The following is a 26,339-nucleotide window of genomic DNA, read 5'->3' as shown; positions in this document are numbered from 1 at the left end:
TACAGAGAAAAGCCTGTATTCGATATGCCTCATAATCAGATGGTCAACCCTAAAGGCTCATCTTGAGCCCCTTGTCAAAACAAGGAGCACGAGTTACACAAAGTGGCCTCTCACCCTGACGCTGACACCTCGCCACTGATGACCAAAAGGTATTTAATGCAGTGCAATCTTAGATTTGGACAGACTCTGATTGTAACTGCAAAAGTGTGAGTTATTGCTACCATCAGTTTAAGAAAACTGTACATTTAATATAGTTTTATTTTTCCTTTAAAGCTTTATAAATCCTAATTGCACTCCTTACAATTGATAATCCTTAGATCAAAGAAGATTGAATTTCTTGCAACCAATCTCACAGTCACTCTTCAGTTCCTTCTCCCCTCCCTCAGGCTCCACCATTATTTTCTAGTTTAAATTTGAAAATATAATACTTGGCATTCTGTTGTTCTAGCTGAAAAGGTGTAAATGGTTGTGTTTTTTAAAAGTAAAAGGAAGTTTCTTTCACCACGATTCATGCATCTCCTGCTTGAGCCATGTTTAAGAAAAGAGGTATGCTCTAGACTGTTGTAGCCCCTGGTACTATCCCCTTGACATACCCTAGGTTTCCCTGTCAGCAATAATTAACTCACATACATCTTACTACCCTATGTCAGTGCTCAATATCTGCTAAAAGAAAGTGGTATTATACTCATAAAGGTAGAAAGCATTTTTCACTTAATCAGAGTAGTCACAAGAGGAGTGCACTTCATTCCACTTGAAAATTTCAATATGAAAGTCCACAATTGCTGGCTCGTATGAAGACTATGTTAATTTATTATTTCACACGTGTCACTTCTATATAATGAAATAATTAGCTGGGAAATTATATCTGCATTCTCAATATTTTTGTACAATAGGAGTGTCAGTATAATTAGGCATTAACTACAGTTTCAGGGAATTGAAGGTAGAAGCATTGTGTGCAGTTAATATTTTTTCCATCTTCATTTGCTCGATTCTTCACTTGGTGATTCAGAAAAAGTTGTTTAAATAGAGGCTTACAACGGAAGCCATCACTACAGTATGCCCTATAAAGATAATTGCCTGAAAGACGAAAAGATAAAAATCACATGGGTGGTCATAGCTTTTCCGCCAAGCTCTTGTGGAAGCCAACAGGCGCAGTGCCTTAGGCTCCAACTCTTTGTTACACTCTTGAATATGTCTTTCATTTCTATTTCCTTTCCATTTCTGCTGTATTAGACTTCGGCAGGCTGAGCTACCCACGAGGGGCACCCCTCGATCACAGCCACCTTTCATTGAAGAAGAGCAAACACCAATCTATTTTGGCAGGTACAATTTTCCAACACACTCAGTAAACAGTTTGCCAATTAAAGTACTGACAAACTGAGCTCTCAATTTCGAAGAAAAGAACATGCTAAGAGTTGTAGATTATTTTTATCTCCTAACCAAGGAAAGATTGAACTAGAGTCTATTTTCTTAAAAGCAAAACAAACAAAAAACCAGAACAAGTGTTGACTCATTTGTTCTTTGAGGTGAGTTTTGCAGATAATGTTTAAATGCCCCTTTGGCAGTTTACAATTCATCTCCTGCCCCAACTCACTGATCTCTCCTCAGTGCGCTCACACTGAAACCCCTAAGGCAGATAAGATTAAGGGACACCACCTTTTGGAGACCTCACAGCTACTTTCTTTTATAAGGCTCCTCCAGTATCCAATGTTGCATCCTTAAATTTAGACACTGCTAAGTGGACATGGCCTGGAACATCCTTATTGTCTGATAATGTTAAAGAATATTGACCCAAGTAAAATCTCTGTCTTTTGAAATCTTTAAAAACAGCACAAGCAGGGATCCATCTGAGAGGATCTCTGTGCTTGGTTTATCAGGCCCAGTTACCTGGAAGTAGAAAGCTGAACTTGCTATGTGGAGGCTCCATATATGTTTTCCTAGGTGGGTCTAAGCTCTACACATGTAGAGAATATACAGACGGATAAATACATACACTATTTCCATCTCTCAAGGATTAGAATTTTGCTCTTACTTTTCTTTTCTTTAAGATTAGAAGCATTGGGAGATGTCCTGAGGTGATATCCCGGGGTGCCTCTGATCTGAAGACAATCTTTTAAATAGTGGAATGATCTTAACATCTATTTGTGTGAGAAGGCGTTTCATATCACTAAAAGTTCTCTTTGGATGTTTTTTGATTTTATCTATAGCCCAGCTAAAACTTAACTTAGAAAATGCCCCCAAGCTAAGAGAATATTATAGCAAAGATTAAAAAGTTTTTTTTTTAATCACTGTAGCAATATTTAGACAGTTAACTTCAGGAACAAATACATATATTTATTTTTATACTCTCCAGAGCAAGTGCCAATATAAAACATTGAGAATTACTGGTGATAGCTGATGTCTGCATGATTATACAGTATCATCTAGCCTTATACTTCAAAATGTTATAGAACGTGGTTCTCTGCTATGTATGGTTTTTTTTTTAAAGATATTATTTATTTATTTGACAGAGAGAAAGACAGCCAGTGACAGAGGGAACACAAGCAGGGGGAGTGGTAAAGGAAGAAGCAGGCTCCCAGTGGAGCAGGGAGCCCGATGCGGGGCTCGATCCCAGGACCCGGGGATCACGCCCTGAGCCAAAGGCAGCCGCTTAATGACTGACCCACCCAGGCGCCCCATCTGCTATATATGTTTTAAAGTAAGCATTCTGAAGTGACTTCTCCATTCTTCCATTCATGTGTTCACCATAGCCACCATGCCTGATTTTATTGATGTGTATGTGCTTCAGACTATGACAAGTGGGGAGAGATATATGTGTATATACATACTCAAATATATGTAAATCCTATATTTAAGATGGGCGGCAGAGAAGTACATGGTCACAGAAGTCATTATGGCTAGGTTCAAGTTCAGATTCTGTACCTCATGGCTGTGCTGTGCAACATTAGGGATGTTCTTTACCTCCTGGGGCCTCTTCATTTTCATGTATAAAAAAGGGAAACAGTACCTTGCCTGGCAACTACCAGAGTCATTACTATTATTCAAGTCTGTGAAAGAGTACTCTTATTTATAAACCATCACACTGATGCAAAGATTACAATGACATCTTGTAAATAGTATGAAGTTGTTACAGATTTGTTTGGGAAACAGGATCTTTTAAAATTCTTAATGCTTTCTTTTCTCTCTGTAAGTCTATCCAAAAAGATCTCTAGTACTGGATTATCAGCTCTATTAAAAGGAACAAATTACTTCCCTTACATGGGAAAAAGAAGGGCAATATCACAAACAACTTTTCCGTCCATTTACTATTACAGTCTCTTCCCTGTGACCTTTCCTAATTCAAATGACAAAACAGCTTGATTGCTTCCCATTTGGCTCTGCGGGGTGTAATAAAGTATTTTCCAGAGCTTTGGAGAGGAAAAAAACCATCCAGTTATGCCAGTGATGGGGAAAGGATGCATGCCATACATTCTCCCACCTCTCGGTTAATGCTGGGAGAGTTTCCCGAAATACACCTACAAGTGTTTACTATAGCATTGCCTGTGATTTCATGGGGTGGTGCATCTTACTGGATGAGTTTTATTAAATGAAACTACAGAAATCCATAAAAGCCAATTATACTCCTGTTTTAACTAGTAATGGAAGTTCTGTCTAATCTCAAAATAGCTCATGCTATGAAACCATTTTAAACCTTTGTTGAAAGGCCTTGTTAAGCTTTTAAAATTTGAATTGTTTATATATGTTTTGCCATGTGGGGCATAAAAGCCCTTTAGAAATTGATTCTAAGAACTCTCCTTTAAGAGAACTCTGAAACCAAAGCAGTTTAGACAAACTGCTGGTTGCTAGGGGTAACCTCAGCTTCTAGAATGAATAATCGCAAATGCAGGACAAGCACTTGATAAGCGTATGCAAGAGTGAAGTCTTCTGAAAGAAAATAAGGAATAAAAGCCCCAATCTTTGGGTTAGGAAAAACCATTTTTCCAAGATCAACTCTATCAGCGGACAAGTGGCACATTTAAGACACCACAGGACTTGGGTTAATACTTATAGGATGGGCCATTGGACTGAGTTCCACGGAGAAGTCAGAGGACTATGGAAAGTCCTCCAGTTGTAGTCACAATGGTGTCCCGCGATTGTGCTTCTCAGTTCCCTGCTTGATCGTCAGCCCTGAAAGTAACATAGTTTTTGTCCCACCGATTGTGGCTTCTGGACACTATTTCTCAGAGAACAGAGTGAACTCACCACCCAGTAGTTGCTTTCTAGCATTGAGCTTGCTGGCAGCCCTGCCAGTTTTATTCTGCCCATTCATTCCTAAAGCCGTCTTTTTCAGACTATTCTTTGACAGTTATATATTTATGACTCTAGCAGAAGGACACAAAAACCACAGCAGCCAGAAGTAGGGCACAAATGTCCAGAGGGGCTACTGACTATCAAAAGATATGACATGCTGGGGGTCTCCTGGGAAAAGCCTCTCTCCCAGACAATAATTCAGGTTTAAAAATGAAATACTATAGGCAAATCTATGGATAAAACTAGGATGTGGTTATAAATCGTGAACGACAATTGTTAGGGATTAGGAAGAGTGTTGCTAAGAGGTATTGGAGGGTTTGTTTCTTGAAAAGACCCTTCTACATGTACAGACTTTTTAAAAAATATGCCCCTTAAAATATATTTTTGAATATTATTGCATTTAGTTATCTTAACTAAGGGTTTCTGTTGTTGCTTTAAGAAATATTGCGAAAGTATGCTAACCCCTTCCTCCAACGAGGTTACTATCCTGTTGTGTGGCTCCTTGGCTGGCTATCACTAAGGCAATAGACTGACCTGCTGATGGTGTGTTCTGCTGGCAAAATACCTAAGGGGAAACAACTGTCACCTCTTGAGGCTAAGCTTACCAACAGTCCTATTAAAGCCCACTAAGACACATCTAAATGTTAGCTACAAGACACCCCCAATGTTAGAATTCCACTATGTGCTACAGACCTCTTTCACCAAAAGGTAAGACTGTGGGATTGGTGGAAAAGGCTTCAGAAGGAAGTTTCCTAAACTTGTTCCCCATAAGGGTTTAAAACAGGAGTCAGCAAATGTAACCAGCATGCCAAATCTGACCTGCTGCTTACTGTTGTTGTTTTCAATTTCGGGTTTCATTGAAACACAGCCACGCTCATTTGTCTAGTATTGTCTATGATAGCTTTTACACTACAAGATCATAGTTAAGTAGAGGGGCCATATGGCTTGAAAAACCTAAAATATTTACTATTTGGACCTTTAAGGAAAAGCTTGCCAACCTTGGTTTAGAAGATGAACGGGAAGAAGACAGTCCTGGGCAAATTAAAATAGTGCTGGTGATTCAAAAGTGGTTTGCTGACTCCATAACTTAGTAAGTCCCAAGCACATGTGATGGGACAATTTAGTTCCAAAGGCTCTGACCCATATAGGTAACTTGTAAGCCTAAGGCATGACACTTCAGTTCAGATTTGTGTGTCCTGGTGTGCCAAGCTGATTTCCTTAGAAAGCTCATGCACGAAATATGCTATGGGTCCTTCTGGGTCAGATCACGACCCGGTTGGCAATAGGAAGGCATTGAGGCAGAAACTATTTGTGCCTAGTTGGCAACCTCTAGTAAGCTGGTAAAAGAGGCTGGATGCAAATTGAAGTCCTTCTTCATGCTTTCAGGAATGAAGAATAAGTGAGATAAGATGTCAGCCACGATAAGTCACAACAAACCTTGGTGTTTGGGTACAATGTTCCCAGAACGAACCTTAAAAGTGCAGTTGCGTTATTTGGGTTACCGATGGTAGCAGAGAAGTCAGGATAAGAACACCATTATTTACATGTATAGAGATCCAACCAACACTCAAGCCAAACTTCACTGTGATCTGAAGCCATGAGGCGCTATGGGATAAATATCGCCTCATGACTAGGCAAAGTCCTGCCATCCAATGAATATGGGAAGATTCCATTCTAGTTGTCACAGCCAGTCTTTTTACTTTAAACTATTCCTTTTCTCCTATATGGAAAAAATAATAAAAACCAGCTAAGAAAGAACCTTCCTAAAGAGATATAGGAAGGAGGGGAGTCAAAGCCTACTCACGTTCACAAGGTGACATGATGAGATTCCCTAATATCAAAGGGAATATTTTGATACTTATGCCCAGGCTGACATGTATCTCTACATAAATACCATACATACAGAGGACTCTAAAGCCCCACAGTCACAATGGAATTCCACCTAGGAGAATGCAAACAAATACAAAAGACAGCCCTTTCCCTTTACTAAAAAAAAATAATAATAATTTATAAATTCTAATAAGACCCCAAAGAACTCCCAGGTGTGCTGTAGAAATTATGTGAATGTTGGAACCACAAGGCTCTCCACACCAACAATATACTGGGATAAATGAAATTTAAACCAATTTTGTGATGTGCTTGACCAACTAATGCAAATATCTAGGAGCTGAAAGAAAAACACGGGATACATAAAAACCCAGCAGTAACGATTCAGACAATAACCTCTGATTAGCACGTCTATCCTGCACGGGACATTAACGATGGAAGAAAGGCCACGCTGGAGACATGGTGCAGACACAATTATGCTGAATGGGTATACCAGGTCTATTATTTTTATAACCAGAGCTGCAGATGAGCACAAAACTGTCCCCACTCTGGTCGTGGCACCCCAGCTATCACTTTATAGAAAGGCAATAGGGCCGGTGACATAAAAATATCTAAGTACATTTGCGCAGATAACATAAAGAAGTCCCACAAGCATTTCTACCATCTCCCTTTATTTTAGAATGAAACAGGAACCTGATGAGGGTTGGGAAGTTGGCAAGAACTCCACTACTAAAAGAAGCTAGGACTTTCTTTCTTTCTTTCTTTCTTTCTTTCTTTCTTTCTTTCTTTTTTTTTTTTTTTAAAGATTTTATTTATTCAACAGAGATAGAGACAGCCAGGGAGAGAGGGAACACAAGCAGGGGGAGTGGGAGAGGAAAGAAGCAGGCTCATAGCGGAAGACTGATGTGGGGCTCGATCCCGTAATGCCGAGATCACGCCCTGAGCCGAAGGCAGACGCTTAACCGCTGTGCCACCCAGGCGCCCCAGGACTTTCTTATTTCTACTTAAGAGGACATCTTGTTCCTCAGCATGACCACACAAGAAATTCCGACAAAACGTTATACACATTCATTTCAACTTTTTCTGCTTTAGAGTTGGTGAGAGTTAGGGTAAACGGATGCATTTAGAATGATCATATATCTATTCCCTCATTTAATAAAGCCTGTTTAAAATATTGCCCTAATTAATGATTACCAGAACACAGAGTGTTCATAATCCCTGTAATTCAATTGCCAGTAGTTTGTGCAATAAATCAGGAAAAGGTTAAAATATTTTTTATGCCAGAATAGAACATATCAATCTATTTTATTTGATTACCTTGTGTAATGAGGCTTTTTCAAGTCTAGATTACCTTACTCATTATAATTATGACAGATATTTTTGCTTAAAATGGGAAAAATTTAAAAATGTCAGCAATCTAGTTGAAACTCTTCTAGGATGTTTTTTCCTCCTTTGTACATTTTGGGACATGAGCAATGACATTAGGCTCTCCTTCCAAGAGCAGAGCAGAGAATTACATGGTTCCCATGAAAAGCAGATTAGGTGAATGGCATCTGGACAACACTCATTTTATTCACTGATTTGAAAATTAAATAAAATCATCTATAATATTTTCTAATTCCAAAGTTAAATTCCACTCTTCCAAAAGAATCTTTTTTTAAAAAATTTATTTATTTGACAGAGATAGAGACAACCAGCGAGAGAGGGAACACAAGCAGGGGGAGTGGGAGAGGAAGAAGCAGGCTTCCAGGGGAGGAGCCTGATGTGGGGCTCGATCCCATAACGCCAGGATCACGCCCTGAGCCGAAGGCAGACGCTTAACGACTGAGCCACCCAGGCGCCCCATTCTTCCAAAAGAATCTTAAAAATTACTAGAGCACAATAATATCCTTCTATAGGTGGTGACATTCCCTTCTTAGTAAATGCAAGCTGAATTCAACTAATAAAGTTCATATTTTTAACAAATAATTTCATCAATAAAGAATAACACAAAGGCATTCTATGCCATCTTTCTTCCCCTTTTCTAGAATAACCTATGTTCTGGGCATAAGAGAAATCTCCCTCCCTCAACTTTTTAGGGATCATTCTTGCCTAAGGCCCCCTTTTGCCTCCATTGAGTTCCAACAGCCCCTACCTCCATGTGAAATCTGTACTCCTGGGAGTCAGCTTTAGTTATGAACAGAGTGGCATTTCTATGTCCTGCTCTTCCAAGGGGTTTCTCTGAAATGAAATAAGGTCACTCCAACCATTAACAGCCCCACAAACCTCATGCAGGATAAAAGGGCCTTGGGTCTCCTTTAAATCATAAGGCAGAACACAGAATGGAGGTGACAATCATACAGGCAAGAAAGCAGGAGAGAGGGAGAGAATGCTGGCCATTAGAAGTGGAGGCAGGACTTTCCTTGGGACTCTTCAGAACTGTACCTTGAAAAACTTAAAAATATTACTCCCACAAGCATGGCCAGAAATAAAAAGTCTAACAATATAATGTATTGGTGGGAGGTGAGGAACAACTAGGACTCTCATAGCTTGCTGGTGGGTATCTAGCAAAGTTAGACATACACCTATCATATGACACAGCAATTCTACTTCTAGAAAAGAAAAGAAACGCATATGTCCCCCAAAAGATTTGCACAAAATGTTCACAAGAGCCTTATTTATTATACCTAAAACTAGAAACAACCCAAATGGCCATCAACAGGAGAATGGATAAAGACGTTGTGGTCTTCTGATACAACAGAAAAGTCTCTGTCATAGAAAGGGATGGACAACTACTATGTACCAATATGGATGAATCACAGTACCATACCATTTAGTGCAAGAAGCCAGACTCAAGAGTACGTACTGTATGATTTCATTTATAGGAAATTCAAGAACAGGCATAATCAAACTGTGGTGATAAAAATCAGCATTAATAGTTACCTTTGGTGGAGTCAGAGGTTGATCTGAAAGGGAAGTTTCCTAGGTAGCCAGAATGTTCTTGATCTGGGTGATGGTTACATAGGGGTACACATTTGCCAAATATATTCAGCTATATACTTAAGATCTGTGCATTTCATTACTGAATGCTAATTATATCTCAGTAAAACACTGTTTACATGAAAAACATGTTACTTCCAAAAATCAATTATATAAAGTACAAGCAATATACGCATAAATAATTCTCAAGTCCTTGTGCCAATGTGAACAAAGAAAGTGGAAAGAACTTTATATCTGGAAGAGAACATTTTGCAACTTATCAAAATATGTGAAGTAGCATTTTTTTTTTGTAAGAGAAAAATACGTATACATCCTTTATAGGACTTTCTGCTATGAATTGTTATGGGCATGCTGGATGAACCCTCAGGATTATTTCTATTCTAGATGACTCCAAAATATAGTAAGAAATTCATTTCCTGGTTGAATTATTTTATGTAGTTACTGCCTCCAAAATGCTCGTAGACCTTTTTGAGCCAAAGTTTGTTTTCTTGAAAAGAGTGTTTCAGACTTATTATAATAGAGTTGCACGTGAGTTTCAAAATTTATACACAAACCACAAATAGCCTGACATAGTTCACAACAATTTAGTAAGGCTAGCAATTATTATAATAATTTGGCTAAAAGTTCATTAAAAAGCATAATTATGAAGTAAAGATAACTATTAATCTGAATAAAATTTTGCTGATCAGTTTGGCAATAAGTTTCATCCTATAATTTTAAATCACTTTAATTTTATATTTTTCTATGAATATATTAATAAAAGTAAATTGTAAATGAAGATGTATTTACTAAGAAAAGGATAGTTAATATTACTTTTCATTTTATTCCCACAAAAGTGCAGCAACCCGTGTCCATCAAAATAGCCTTCACAGAACTTCTGCTGTTGAAAAGATCACATGGAGAGGAAGAAGGAATGCATTCGGAGTAACAAAAGAAGGAATAATAATTTTCTGCATCCTGTTTTTATCAGTAAGTGATGCTATATATGTATAGCCAACTTGTCTACTAAAGAAATGCCTAGTAAGAATGCATAGAACAAAGGATAGTACATGGACATTTACAGTATTGTAATAGTATCTTCCTGAAGACTACATAATTGGCTCCAAGCACAATTAATAAAATTATCATTTAGGTCATAAAAAGCCATAAAGAAAATGGAAATAACAACATGAAAATATTTTATGGTTTTTATCACGTAGATTAAGAGTCGGAGACTTTTTTTGTAAAGGGTCAGATGTTTCATATTTTAGGTTTTGCAGGCACATACAGCCTCTGTTGCATAGTCAGCTAACGATGGAAAAAACATTCTTAGCCTGAGGTCTGTACATGAACAGGTGGCAGGCTGGATTTGGACTGTGGGCCACAGATTATTGGTCCCCTACTGATATAGATCACTAATAACCATAACTGTACCATAAAAATGCTAGAGAAATTATTTTAAAAGTTCAAATCTTTTATTTTTACAATCACTAAAATAGGTCCTCCCCAAATAAAAGTTCTGTTCCTCCTTGATAGCACCTACGCCACAGTCAAAAGGCATACCTCAGGTCTCAGTCCTCACCAATATAAAGGAGAGCAGCCTTCCCTTTCCTCCCTTCCTGATTACTCACTCAAACCCACGTATTCCTCAAGGTTTAGGTCTAGAGCCTTCCTCATGACTGACATGTCCTAGCCATTTCTCCCTTTTCTTAACTCCTTTACATCTGCTATGCTAAGCCTTTACAGCACTCTGCATCCCGTCAGTGATAGAGTCCTTTGTAAAAGTCAGATACTTTTAGTAAATAATTTAGAACCCCATTATATACTGTTTGTTATACTAAATTTCTTATGGGTTGGTTTAAAGTTAATATTTAAGCAGAATGTAAGATCCTCATGGTCAAAAACTGACTTCTTTTATTTTATCCTCTCTTTCTTCCATTTTTCCCCTCTCACTCCCTTTCTTTCCTCCCTTTCTCCCTTCTTTCCATTCTTCTTTTCTATAGATTAGAAAGTATTCCACATTTTTAGAGATGTCTAGATAAGGCATTGTATTTATTTCAAAGATAGAAATAGGGGTTGGAGAGTTAGAGAATGTTCTCTGGGAAAGAGGGCATTTCAGTTCATCCTTGCACAACATGCAAGAGATGGAAAGAGGAGAATTCAAGGCAGAGGAATGGTATGATTAATGATATGAAGAAAGGCCAGTGTGGGATGCATAAAGAACTGCTCATTTTGGTCAGACTAGAGGACGATGGAGGAGAATGGTGGGAAACCATGGCATGGAGAACTATAAGGCCCAAGAAACTAAGCCGTTTGGGCTAGATTCTATTAGCACTGGGGAACAACTGAAGGTCTGGAGGCAGAGGGTTTATTTGAATTGAGCTGTGCTTCCAGAAGATTGACGATATGGTAGGTATAATGGAAAGCTGAACTAGAGAAAAGACAGGGGACAAAGAAATGAAGGATTCATCAAAAGCGACAGAACGTAGAATCAGTGGAGCTTTACCATTTATTAGATGTAGGTCACAAGGAAGAGGAAGGAAGGCAAAGTGCCAGTGACACTGTGATACCTGGCAGTAGGGAGTACGATGCTGTCATTAATAGAAACAATAGAGGAGGAGTGGCATGTGTGACAGAGACGATGATTGAACGTCTTTCAGGCTGGAGTGTCTGATGTAGAGTAAATTTTTAATAATAGTTTACCGATCTACAATTGTACTGCTGAAGATAATATTGCCTTTTTTTCCCTCACAGATAATAATACTAGATCTTAGAATGACATGCTTAATTGTATGTTTTAATTGTAAATTATATTACAACTTTGTTCTCAACAGAGTAAAGCATAATTATTATATGAGATTCTCTCTACATCGTGAGGATTGGGAGGCGAAGATAGACTTTAATAAATTGAGTTGAGGAAACTCAGTGTCTGAGACACCAAAGGATCTCATTGTTGAGGTCTCATATTTACTTAGTGGCAGAACAAAGACCAGAACCTGTTCTCCTGATAGCCAGTGGTGTATTAGTTTCTTAACTGAAGGGAGAAGGCAAAACACAGAGCCTTGGAAAGTTCAGATGTGGTACCATTCTATGCTTGCACTTCGAAGTGTTTTGGTAGGTATCCATGCAGGATGAGGAAGGACATATTCCTTTGTCTGCCATTTGTGGTTTAGAAGATATAGCATTCTCTTTAATATGAAATAGAAACTTCCATCAAGTAAATGTTTCCTGATGCCCTGTTCTTTTACTTAATTGTTTTCTTTCATTATTTTTACTTCACAAGAATTAAAACAATGCAGTTATACAACTTACTCTATCCACCAAGTCCTAGCTTTCTCTTAGAGGTAACCATGGTTAGTGGACAATAAAGATCCTTTCCGACGTCAGTGAAGCAAACATAAGCTCTCCCTTTGCCTTTCCACATCCATTTCCAGAAGTGTCTCATAAAACCTTCCCACTCTTCCTCTGACTGCCAGCTGGATATGGATGCTCAAGGCAACACTGAGAGCCAGGGTGCTGAAGAGTCTATCAGCCGGGACCCCGAATGACTATGAGGAGCGAGCTCTCCTGGAGACTGGATGGCAAATGAGCAAGAAATAACCCTATTATGTTGAACCACTGGAATTGTAGGGCTTATTCACTTCAGCAGCTAACACAACCGTTGTTAGATCAGAGGATCTCTTTGTTGTGGCTGGAGTGAACTGGACAGTGTTGGACTATTTTTTGGCATGCAGAAATGATGCTATAGAGAAGTTTAAAGACAATCTTCTTTGTCCTCCCTGGCTTGGCTCTTCTTATTATATCTACTTCAAGTTAAACTCAGACACTCCAGAAATGATGATGTTCTTGACAATGCCTTGTTTAGTATGTTAATCAGGAGAATACAGAATAAATTCTTTGAATTTGACTGCATCATATAAAGCAGGCAGAATGTTTTTTTAAAGGTGAGATAAAAAGCTATCTAAAAGTAAAAAGCCATGCTTCCCTTTCTGGAATTTCTTTCCATTCCTGAAAATGCAAAGCAGACCAGCCACCAATATATAGATTCTTGTATAGAGGCAACATGGATATTGTCAAGATAAACCAGTTCTGTTAATGTGATTGCACATATTCTGGAAAAAAATGCATATATGTATTTCTCTGCCAACCTCCTAAAAGGTTAGAATCAAGTCATTTCCGATTTCATCCACATATTTTAGTAGGCTACAGTGAAACCCAAAACCTTACAGAGGAATAAACCTTTTTTCAGATCTAAGGAATTTCAGTGGTTGAAGAAAGTTCAAGCCAGATCCATTGCAGTTTAAATCCAATTTCTTTTTTCTTGGAGAAGAGTATATTATCGAGAATAAATGTGCTTCAAAACAGTTCTCAGGTATTCTGTTTTTTATAGAGTCCACGATGTATAGAATCTAAAAGTTCCTCCTTAAAAATAGCTCAGTTACTCTTGTTGCCTCAAGATGAAGTGCGAACTTCTAAACATGGTGTATATGTTCTTCTTGTTCTGGCTCTTGTTTACCTCCAACCGCTCTGCAGCTTGCGTTCCGTGCACCAGCCACTCTGAACCCCTTCAGTTTCCTCAGGGTGCTGTGCTCGCTTTACCTCTGACCTTTGCAGGTACAGTTCCCGCTACCCGATGCCCTGTCAACTCCTTTTCCTTAGTTTACTTCTGTTCGGTCCTCAAGTCTCTGCTTCGATGTGATTTCTTCCATGTAGCCTATCCTGACCGCTCTCCCAGGCCACGTTAGGCGAGCTTCCTGTCTCTGCCGTCCACACTTTATCAGAACACTTCGCACGTTATAGTATAATTGAAGTTCAGTGCCTGGCGTCCTTTAGATTGGAGTCTTGATAAGGTTAGGGTGAATCATTAAATGATGCTAACCCTAGCACCTAATATGAAGCATAGTAGGTGGTCAGAAATATTAAGCGAAGGTTGCTGAATATTCTAGAATCTAGAATAGCTCTCATCTGGTGTTCTAGTCCACCACAACATATAGAAGCTCATATTACCGACCCACCAACCACAGGACACTTACCTGGAATAGTCTTATTCCCCAGAATTACTTAAGGCCAAAAGAACTGAGGAGGTCAAAGAGTTGAGCATAAAGCACGGTCTTCCTTTGTGCTGGGGTCAAATTCATGCGCCGGAGCTCCTTACTCTTAAGCTCTAACTTACTGAAATAGGGTAATAGAGACCAACTCTGTAAATGATCCAAAAGCATATAAACACAATTCAAAAAAACAAACCTCTCTCTGATTTTGATAATGGAAGCTTGCCGATCTTTTCCTTCTAATCTGGAAATGCAGGACAAACACTCCAGCAGCGGCAGACCAGACCCTGCTCCTGTGCCCAGCCATCGCTGCTCAGCAGCATACACGTTGATTTGAGAATTCCTCTCTGAACTAACATTTGATTTGCTCCAGAGTGTCTCTGAGCTTGTGCACTTTGCCCTCTCTCAGAGGTGGTTGTTGACATTAATCTCCCTGTCCCCAGTCTTAAACGTGGTCTTGTATTTCTAATCATGATCTTCCACTATCACCATCTTGCCTCAAGGTTCTCTTTTGTCTTATTAAAATCAGTGTCAAACCAAGCCGTCCTCCACACGGCCAGGTCTGAGCTGCTGCCATTCCCACCGCCATTGTCAGTGCTCCCGCTGACTCAAGGCCCCAGGACTTGGTTCTCAAATACCAATGCTTCCAGACGATTTAGAGCATTAAAGTATGGGAGAGGGCTCCGTGGGAAGAGGAAGAGGGAATGCTTACCTATTATTATTTCTCTGGCATACAAGAGTAGAGCAGAACCATAGAGACTTTAAGAAAATGGCAGCGTGGCAGGGTGGATTTTTCTCAGGTCACAGACTGATGTAGAAATAAGGAAGCCCTCAGCCCCACACCCTCAGTTCACCAGTGCATTCTCTGCTATGGGACCGGATGAAGAAGGCTTCTGCAAGGGGTGTTGGCTGGGGCTAGCCTACCAAAAAGTAGTGTTGAGAGACAACAGAGGGAAGCAGGGATGCTTTTGGTTTATTCACACTAACATTACATGTGCAAATGCCCAGCAACCCATGGCTACTTTCTTACCTTGTGTGACTGGTAATACTGGAAGCCACCGATTCCACCTTGCTCCTCTGCAGTCCAGAGCACCAAACGCAGAGTCCTCTTTGGTCGCAGCCCTGGGAAAAATCATAAAGTAAGTGATCCTTCAGTTGATTTTAATTTTTTAAAAAAATGGCAAGGCCCCTCATCTGCATTCTGGAAGCAGGAGGACATCAGAGGCACACATATTCATCTCCTGCTGAGGCGATTCCGAGTGTGGCTGACACAGCAAAGAAGCGCCCTCAGGGGTGATCTCCAGGGCAGGTTAATGGAGAAAGGGGTTGTGCAAATGCTGCCTTCAGGCCAGGAAGTGAGAGCCTCTAATCATCCCCTGAACTGACGACCTGCCCAGCAGGACCCTGTGGATTGCCAAGGTCAGTGGAATGTTAGATTGCATATAGAAGATGCAGTTAGCAGGACTCAAGGCAGATCAGGTGGTCTTCCAATGATTAACTGAAACCCAGTCATTTGGCTCGACTTCCAGATAAGGTGTGTAGGGGATGGCCTCTTAGTCTCAATCCACAAGGATAGCAAGCTCCCCACGCTATCCTCGGTGATGTCATGGCTACGAAGCAGAGGTGATGTTTACGGCTACCCATGGTCATTCTCTTCTACTATTTGGAAATATGAGCTTATTCACTTAAGGTCAATGAAAACAAATGGAAGGCAGAGGACATTTTACATACCTCATTACTTCACAAACAGCTTGATGACGATTTCATTGACTTGGGAAATACAATGTTGTATCTTGGAAGTTATTAAAGTTGTTCCCAGATCTGGCACATCTCGAACCATTTTTGAGTGAGTAGGTTAACCTACTGAACTCAAAACCATTTTGAGTTCAGTAGGTTAACTGTGAGGAAGTCTGTTTCTCAAACTTAAGAAAATGGGAACACAAAACGTTAAAAGTCCCATTTTGTGACCAAGAATTAAAACCTGTTGTGATTTGGACCTTATAATGTCGTTTCAGAGAAATAACAGTGACAGAAAAACAAGAAACTGGGCTTGAATCTTATTAAGAGGATCCATCCTCCTGCCTCACCACAGGGAGCCCCAGGGAAGGACCCTGAGTGGCTCTGAGATGGACCCACTACAAATCTCAAGTGTAAGCACATGAGGGCTGCCACCTGGGCACATGGCCTTCAAGGGAGCAGGCTGGTCAACTGCAGTCTGGAGGGGAAATGCTCCTGGGGAACGGAGCTCGGACCTGCCTCCTCCCAGCACCAGCAAGGATTCTCCTTTCGTAGGCCTCGTGCTAAGGAGCTGGACAGGAGCTATGTTTTCCACTAAATTGAATATTGTTGTGAAGCCACTTTATACATGAGCATTTTAACTTAATTAAAAGAGCACAGGTATAGGATGTAGGCTGACCTGAGTTCCCATTAAAGCCATTAAAGCAAGAAATTTCTATATCGAATTGTTCAGAAAATCCTATTGATGCTTTCTCCTAAGTCCATCTGGAACCCAGCTTCTCACCTCTGCTACCACTGTGGTACAAACCCCACTGTCTTCTGCCTGGGCTGCTGTCACCCCCTAACTGCTCTCTCTGCAGCAGTCTCTCACCCCTGCAGCCAGAGGACCTTTGTAAGAGTGAAACTGGATCATGTCATTTGTCTGTTCAAAACCTCCCATAGCCAGAATGTAAGCTTCCAGAAGGCAGGGGTTTATGCTTCTTGGTTCCCTGTGATGCCCCTAGTGTCCAGCCTGTTTGGCACACATTAGGTGCCCAATAAATAGGTACTGGATGAATAAATGAATCCAAAGCTTGGTACATCGCTTAGAATAAAATTCAAAGCCCTCCATCACTTTCTTAGCCTCATCTCCTAAAACTCCAGCTAGCTCACTCCCAGGCAAGCTGTTATAGTTGAAAAAGGTAGACAGGGGTGTATGCCTTTGGCTCAGGTCATGATCCCAGGGTCCTGGGATTGGGCCCCACATTGGGCTCCCTGCTCAGCAGGGAGTCTGCTTACCCCTGCCCCATCCCCCCACTTGTGTGTTCTCTCTCCCTCACTTGCTCTCTCAAATAAATAAGTAAAGTCTTTAAAAAAAAAAAAAAGGCATGCAGAGCTGGTGAGCCCTGCAAACATTAGGCACTAGCTGTGTGACAAATGGGAAACTGATTTACCTGAAATTCAGCCTCCTTATCTGAAAAGCAGAAAGAATATTATTTACTTATTCTGTAACTATTTCATGGATTATTGTGAGGATTAAATGAGATGTGATAATGTGGCATGTGATAGACATTTAATAAATAAACTATGAAACTACATAATGGATATCCAGCCACAGAGCAATTTTACCCCTAGAGAGAGGGGGTATCTAAACACTCAGATAGAAAGTTCTTTCATAGGCATTTAGGTGCTGCTGACAAGGAATCCTGACGTGCCCACTGCCTGCTCCAGAGTCAAACTAGCTGCTCACACCAAAATTTGTTGTGGGAAGACGTCTACTTAGTATATCTAAAAAATCACAATTTTTGGTTTCTATAAAAGAAACGTGCTAATGCCGATTTAAATCAAATGACATTTTGCTTGCAACATAGAAGAAATAAGAAAGGATAAAGTACTGCAAATGAAAATTCTGAACTCTTTTTATCCATAAAAAGGAAAATAATATACTTCCTTTTTACATCATCTCTGCACTTACCAGCAAAACAGTACCAAATTATTAAAATGATGTAATTCTCTCAATAAGGGTAAAGGCACAGTTAGCACAGGTTAGAAAAAAAAATTGTTTTTTTAAAAGCAAATGCCCTGAATATCCCTATAGATTTGGTGCCCCACCTGCAAATCATTATTGTCCAGGATGAGTCTCCTTCACATTTCAAATCAGCCAGATGGCCAATGATATTATATTAAGATAATAAAGAAGTAATCACTTCGAAACGAGGAATGCTAAGGCCTCCGAACAACAGTGTAGCTGTTGGTGCATAGCTGTCTCTAAAAAGACAAATGGAGCCTCCTTTAAGGCCTTGAGAAAGAAGCTCATTCCCTTCAGCATGGAACACCAGTGCCTGTCCCACGTCCAAGGTGGGCCAGACAGAGGGGTTAGGAAAGCAGTGGTTAAGCAAATGCTTGGCTGATCTCTGAAGTCTCTACTCTGATATTCTGGTTGTCTCTAAACTGAAGACAAATGCATGGGACTTCATTCATTGATTAGACCCTCAACCTAGTGTGGAGTTTGGGGCCCCCAAGCCACCTGAGTCTGCAGATGGGCAGTGTGGGGCACAGAAAGATGCTGGCCCTGAATTCGAGGAAGTGTTGTTTGATTTCCTGCTCTGCCTATTCTGGTTCTGTGACTTCGGGCTAGTTACCTAATCTCCCTGGGCCTCAATTTCTTCATCTCTACAATAAAGAAAATGCTCACTGCCTCATGGGATTGGGTGTTTTTTTTTTTTAAGACTTTATCTTATTATTTATTTGAGAGAGAGAGAGGGAGCATGGGGCGAGGGGCACAGGGAGAGGGAGAGGCAGACTCCCCGCTGAGCAGGGAGAAGGAGGCAGGACTCAATCCCAGCACCCCGAGATCATGACTTGAATCGAAGGCAGACGTTTGAACCACTGAGCCACCAGGCGCCCTGCCTTATGGGATTGTTAAGAAAGTTAAATGAGGTGAGGCAAATATGTATTAAGCACAATCCGTGGCACATAGTAGGTTTTCAAGAATTGTTAGTTAGCTTCGTTCTCTATCATCCCACACGACTTCTCAGTCTGTGCCAGTAATCACAAGAGAGATCTTGTGGGAAAGCCAGGAAAGAGGCGTAGTCCTCATTCCTCATCCTTAGGAACCGAAGAATATCTTTGTTTATTCAGAGTGTGTACTCAGCCAAGGGAAAAGTACAAATTTCATCTAACTTTGTAGAAAAACGCATACCACCTCTTTCAGTATGGAATGCCTCCTCATCCCAACATAGAGCATATCCAAATCCAAGTAAATTGAAACAGGTTCTTCACTTTTTAAAAGTGAAGGCCAATCAGAATTGCTAGTTTCTGAGTAAAGTCAAAGGGCTGGATAAATCTGAAAACTGAATCAAGCTGATGTAAGAATATCTATATGCATCATTTTTAAATGATACAGTTTATTGTGTATCTCAAATCCAAACTAGATTTAAAAGCTAAGAAAGAATTCTAAGTATATAAAATAGCAACAACAATAATAAAGCAAAATCACCAATAGCAACACAACACAGTGACAGGAGGCCAAACATAGGGATTTCATTTTGCAGGAGAACTGGGGTAAACGAATAGCTCAGTAGCGATGCTGACTCACAACACTGGCTCTGGCTCGAGCTACACGGCACTGGGCCCTGGCAAGCACAGGAAAGAAAGCTTAGAAATGGAGGTGAGAGGGAGGACTCTGGCTCAGCTGTCCAGGGGTCAGGTCTCATTGAGCTTTTGTCAGAAGACAGGCAATTAATTCCCCTCTGGATGTATAGAAACGTCTCAGGGGTCTCTCACCCTCCTGGAATTTCTATTAAGAACTCCAGATAGTGCAGCACACATTTTACAGCATATGGTTTTCCTCTTTAAAAAACATAAACTGCTGATAATGTGTCAGAATTTTGTTTTGTTTATGAAATATGATACACATGCATTTCACTTTCATTTTACTGAGGAAAGTAATAATGCTAATGGGAAAACAGTACCTAGGAGAAAAGGTCAAAACAATCTGGTTGGACTTTGTTTTTCATTATTATCAAACTTAAAGGCGAGAAGGCTGAGAGGTGACTTTCATTAAACTGATAAACTGAAAAGGTCAGTTGATTGTCCTACACTTGCACCAAGGGGGCAAAGCAAAATAAACTCACATTAATCCTGCCTTGTAGATAGCTTTCCCAAATCATGAATTCTAACTAATGCTATTTGTTAACAATGTATATTGACCCAAATGCTCATTTACTGTTCAGTTTCAGTCCCTCCAGAATTGTGAGTACTGTTCTCCCTTCTGTGACCTAACTTTGCAGAGAAAAGACAACTTTCTCTTACGGTAAACACTGTATACTTAGTTTCCACTTAAATGCACTAGTTCATAAACACACTTTTTGGCCAGCTCTCATTTATCAATAGTTCAGAAGAGTGCCTATACTTAGAGATTTCTATTCCTGCAATAAACCTGATTAATGTAATATCTGAGGTATAGAATAAATAATGAAATATTAGCAACTAAATTGAATGAGAAGAGGCAGTAAGTAAGCATAGTGGTTGAACACATGGTTTTGGGGGTCAAGACCTATTTCTACCTTGGACAAGTTACATAATTTGTCATAAGGTATATAAGCACATTATCATTGTGTGGATTTTTTTTAATAGGAGGCATGGTTGGACATATTAATTATTTTAGTGAAATAAATTGTAACTACTTTTTAGAATAAGGCAGGAACAGAAAGTCACTTTGAAGATCTTTTGTTCTTGTAAGTATTGCTTGGTATCTTAGTTATATAAATATAAAGCAATTAGGCACTTTTGGGGGGCACTGGGACAGGGCAATAAATTGGGTTTTTTAAAAAATTTATTTAAATTCAATTTAATTAACATATACTGTATTGTTAGTTTCAGAGGTAGAATTTAGTGATTTAATCAGTTGCATATAACACCCAGTGCTCATTATTTCAAGTGCCCTCCTTAATGTCCATCACCCAATTACCCCATCCCACTATCTATTTACGAATGCACCAAAACCCATAAGATATCTAGGAATAAACCTAACGAAGGAGGTGAATGTTCTGTACTCTAAAAACTGTAGAACACTTTGAAAGAAATTGAGGAATACACAAAGAAATAGAAAAACATTCCATGCTCATGGATTGGAAGAACAAATATTGTTAAAATTTTTATGCTACCCAAAGCAATCTAGGGATCAGTGCAGTCCCTATAAAAATACCATCAGCATTTTTCACAGAGCTGGGACAAACAATCCTAAAATTTGTATGGACCAGAAAAGACCTCAAATAGCCAAAGTAATATTGAAAAAGAAAACCAAAGCTAGAGGCATCACAGTTCTGGACCTCAAGCTTTATTACAAAGCTGTAGTCATTGATATAGCATGGTACTGGCACAAAACAGACACATAGATCAATGGAATAGAAAAGGGAACACAGAAGTGGGCCCTCAACTCTATGGTCAACTAATCTTTGACAAAGCAGGAAAGAATATCCAATGGAAAAAAGACAGTCTCTTCAACAAATGGTGTGGGGAAAATTGATCTGCCACATGCAGAAGAATGAAACTGGACCATTTTCTTACACCATACACAAAAATAGACTCAAAATGGATGACAGATCTAAATGTTAGACAGGAATCCATCAAAATCGTAGAAGAGAACACAGGCAGCAACCTCTGTGCCCTCAGCTGCATCAACTTCTTGCTAGACACATCTCCAAAGGCAAGGGAAACAAAAGCAAAAGTGAACTTTTAGGACTTCACCAAGATAAAAAGCTTCTGCACAGCAAAGGGAACAGTCAACAAAACTAAAAGGCAGCCTATGGAATGGGAGAAGATATTTGCACATGACATATCAAAGGGTGAGTATCCAAAATCTATAAATAATTTCTCAAACTCAACACCCAAAAAGTAAATTGGCTTTTATACTCCATCTTGTAAGCTTCTGCCTCTGAGTTATCAGGAGGAACAAACTGGACATTGGGCAGGAGGCAAATCAGTGTGTAAGAGGAGCCCAGGGCCTTCTAGGAGGAAAGCCCCAGTGTCCTCACCCGCACCTCCTTGTATTGGGAGCTGGGGATGAGAGACCTGTTGGGTCAGGGCGACAATGACTAAGGTCCCGGGACAGAGCAAGTCCTGGAACAACTGAAATAAAGTGACCCTGATGACGGGAGGAGTCTGGGCTGTTACTGGGGCTTAGCACAGTCACCCAAGCTTCTAGGGGAAGGGCTAATTTCAGCCTTGCATGTGGCCAACCCCGGAAGCTCCTTCAGGTCCAGCTATCCTGGCACAGAGGTTATGATTTAGGGAGTAACAGCTGAGGAGAGAGAGCTGTCATCTTGTTGCCCCAAATCAGCACCACTGTGACTCAGGGGTACAAACAGTGCCATGCAGTGGCCAGATGGAACAGCAGTCACAGGTGGGTCTAGCTACAGGTTTCTGGGGGAGGACTGACCTATTCGGCCTCAGTAAAGTCCCAGGATTCATGGACAATCTGGAAGCAGTGGGAGGGACCTCAAGGGGAGATAACAGACTCCTTGCTAATAAGAACTATGGTGGCTTGAATGATTAACTGTAAAGGAGATTAAAGAGATGTGAACATATTTATAACCTGTGTTTGTGGAACAGGTCATAACAGTTATTAATTTCCATAATTCAAAGGGAAGAGTCCTACCTCATTATAATGATTAGGATTCTTTTAGCCAGGAAAATCACCATTAATCATTGCTGAAGCAGAAACACCAAGACTACCAGTGCGTGAGGCCATTTCTGGCCCTAACCGGTTTCCCACTCTCATCCACCGCTTTTGCCTCTCATCCTAAGCTCCAGTGACATCACATTTCCTATCCACCCCTGAAGACAGGCCATGCTATCTCAGGTGTTTGGTCTTTTGTATATCCTTTTCTTCCTATCTAGAATGCCACCTCATTTTTTCCATCTGGCAAACTCCTACTCACTCAACAAGGCCCATCTCTAATATTACTTTCTCTGGGAATGCTCCCCTAACTCTAGGGCAAAGTTGGCTACTCCTTTCTCAATGCTCCTCTAGAACTTCATATATACCACTCTTTTCATTTTCAACCACACTTAAATGTTGTTCTCCCCACAGACCATTAATTTCCTGAGACTTACTCATTTCTCCTTTTCCTCATCCTGGTCCAGGACCTAACATTCAACAAACAGTGAATAAATGTTTATTGAATGAATGAATGAATGAATGAATGAATGCTTACATACATTAATGCAAGTATAAATAAATTTAATTTAAATTTCATTTAATCTAGAGCGTATTAGTGCCTCCCGACTTTAGGAAGTTGGTAAGATATGCTCTTTTTTGTGAAACCAAAGCCCAGATAACACAAGTGAAACCACTCCAGTAGCCTAGAGACTTAGATGTGCTTCATCTTCAACATTTGCTTCAGCTGCTATTACATTTACTTTTGCAGCATGGGTCTAGTGAAAATTGAGTACAACAGCTTTTGTTGATCAAGTCATTAAATAAATACATTATGGTCAATAGAAATCTTTCCATCAGCTAACTGTTTTAAATTATAGGTATTTGTATTTTGAACTCCAACAGTTCTCCCTAATTTTTTACTTAGATATTTTTTTCTGATTATAAAAACAATATATATTCTTTTTAAAACTGAAAACTGGGGCACCTTGGTTAAGCATCCGACTTTGGCTCAGGCCATGATCTCAGGGTCCTGGGACCGAGCCCCGTGTTGGGCTCTGCACTCAGCAGGCAGTCTGCTTGTCCCTCTCCCTCTGCCACTCCCCCTGCTCATGCTCTTTCTCTCTCTCTCTTTCTCCCTCTCAAATAAATAAATTAAATAAAAACACTGAAAACTAAGGAAAATAAAAAATTGGAAACAATCTCTAAGCTTATTGCTATACTTATAAATTCTGTATGCAAATATGTATATACATACATATAAAAGTGGTATTTTGTATATAGTTTTATACTACTTTTTCCACTCAAAATTATGGCATATATGGCCTTTATCTACTATAATTAATAATCTTCAAGAAAATGATTCTTAATTGTTTCAGCTATTCTCTTATTATTGGACATTTAAGGTTTATATCCTTAGGACAAGTTCTTAAAAGAAGAAATATCGAGTCTAAATAGCATAAATTTTTTTTTAAAGATTTTACTTATTTATTTGACAGAAATAGAGACAGCCAGCGAGAGAGGGAACACAAGCAGGGGGAGTGGGAGAGGAAGAAGCAGGCTCACAGCAGAGGAGCCTGATGTGGGGCTCAATCCCATAACGCCAGGATCACGCCCTGAGCTGAAGGCAGACGCTTAACCGCTGTGCCACCCAGGCGCCCCATAAGTAGTATAAATGTTTTTAAGGCTCTTGAAACATGTCATTAATGTCCTACAGATATGTTACCAATTTATACTCCCACCAGCAATATGTAAGAATATTCACTTCTACTTACTGCGGAATTTTATTCTATCTCCTTTGTTTTGATATGTGTCAATACGTTATATCTATTTTTCAATACTACATTCTACTTATTTTCAGCCAAAATGATTACACACACACACACATTCAATCTGTAGTATTTTGTACCTTGATTGAGACAAATGTTAAGTTTATTTCTGCTGCCTGACTAGAGTTAAAATATGTGAATTTGTTTTTCTTATTTAAATTGTCTGATAGTAGGGCTTTTCATCAGTATATTTCCAAGATTATGTTAGTATCACGTAGGGTTCATAAGTCTGATGTAGCTGGCATCTTTAAACATACTATTTCTTTTTCCCTATCATTATTTAGAGTGTTTTTATCTGCAAGGAGAAATTGAGAAGGCTGGCTAATGATAAGATTTGAACTCTGAATCACATTTCTGTTAAGAGATCTACCCTACAAAAACATCCAATGGGGAAGAGTTAAACGCATAGTACAATATCTAAGAAAATGATGGTAAGTCAAGTACAAGTACCAAGACTTCTCTTAACAAATTCACATTCATCAGTATGGTTCTTTAAACTTTATTTCTCGTGAAGATGGTAATGCGTGAGAAGAATGAATCTGTTTATACTTGAATCAGCGATTATCAAAGTAATACAGCTCCAACATGCAACAGAGATGAGGACAATTCTGGGATCCGCTTTCAATAGCAAACAGCAGACATGGAGCACAAGTTGTTTATAATGCAGGGCCCTCATTAAGCTGCTTCTGGGAACCCTTTCAAGTGTTCCTTTTTAGGGTTATGGTGGACAGATTTTATCTTCATTTTTCAAGATGTTCTTTGTGTATAAAATTAGTTTAAGGTCACCTAAACTTGTTTTTGATCAATAATTAACCATAACTTTTATTCTTGGTTTCATTTAAGTTTAGGTTTTCAGGTCATAACACATTTGAGAGTATCAATACATTTTTTGAAATTAGTTTTGAACAACAACAAAACCCTCATCTTCTTGAGCACTACTCCATTCTTGGCTCCCAAAGTGATCAGCCAATGTCCCTGCTAAAGGAAAATCTCACCACGGAAAAAACAAGACCATCAAAACGTCCCCTCCATTCCATTCCCACAGCACTGTGGCTACCATACTTTAAGCCCTTTGAATCACTGCAATCGCCAACTGTTTCTTCCCATTCTCTCTGTAAAACTGCCACCAGATTCATCTTCCTACAATTTTGATCTGAACATGTCACTGGCTTCGTGAAAATCTTTAATCAGTCCTTGCCGTCTACAGCAGTAGTCTGCCTCCGAACTTGTTCTGAACATGCGTCTCTATCAGTAACACAGTTTTGAGCATGCATCCATACATATGTATATTTATGTGTAAATGACACACGTGCAATATTGTCAATACACTTAATATATTAATTAGTAAAATGTATTTCTTTTTTTAGATAAAGAATACTTTCCTGTACCCAAATGATGATCCTATGGCGTGCCGGGCTTCAGAGGCCACTGGTCTGTAACCTAGAGTCCATCGGCTTTAATTAGTATGGCATTTGAGGCTTTACACAGACTAGTTCCAATTTGCCCTTCCAGACTTGGCTCCAACTACTCCCCTTTCCAAAGCCTCAATTCCAGGTAAATCAGTCTCTTCATTTTTTTCCCATCTCTGTACTTTTCCTCAGACCCTTTATCCTGTCCCATTTGCCCTTCCTTTTTCTCTTAACTTACCTATATCCCAACCATCTTTTAAAACCCAGTTCCAATTCCTCCTGTTCCACTCTCTCCTTCCTCTGAACTTCAACACTTCTATTTTCTGTTTCACCTACTTGGCAATTAATCACAATTAATGTACTTTCTGCTTTGGGTTTCCACACACAGTTCCTGGTAAATCAAAGGGCTCTATACATATTTGTTGATGACTGGATTAGCACACCTAATGGAAATAGTTGTAAGTTGCAATAAGACAGATATAGATTAGATCTATAAAAAGAACTTTTGGACAGAATATTTTTAAACATTAAATCAGTTACCAGTTACATTTGCCTAAGGGAAAGTAAAGCCTGGAAATGATTCTGGGCTTAGGCAGGTGGG

General features: G+C 39.6%; 1 protein-coding gene across 3 annotated transcripts in view; it reads right to left on the bottom strand.

The window, feature by feature from the left end:
* Positions 1–26,339, bottom strand: part of CPQ (carboxypeptidase Q) — a 346,647-nt gene that overhangs the window by 90,366 nt on the left and 229,942 nt on the right. For all 3 annotated transcript variants that reach the window (XR_004627851.1, XM_034668345.1, XM_034668346.1), the window contains exon 5: positions 15,154–15,245. Coding sequence is in view for 2 of the 3 variants with exons in the window: in XM_034668345.1 (XP_034524236.1) it covers positions 15,154–15,245 (92 nt within the window). In the remaining variant the exon portion in view is untranslated. The remainder of the gene's footprint in view (positions 1–15,153; positions 15,246–26,339) is intronic.

Source organism: Ailuropoda melanoleuca, chromosome 9 (genome assembly GCF_002007445.2).
Source record: "Ailuropoda melanoleuca isolate Jingjing chromosome 9, ASM200744v2, whole genome shotgun sequence".
Classification (NCBI taxonomy): Eukaryota; Metazoa; Chordata; class Mammalia; order Carnivora; family Ursidae; genus Ailuropoda; species Ailuropoda melanoleuca.
The sequence above is the reverse complement of the archived record's forward strand: the minus strand, read 5'-3'. Positions and strand labels throughout refer to the sequence as shown.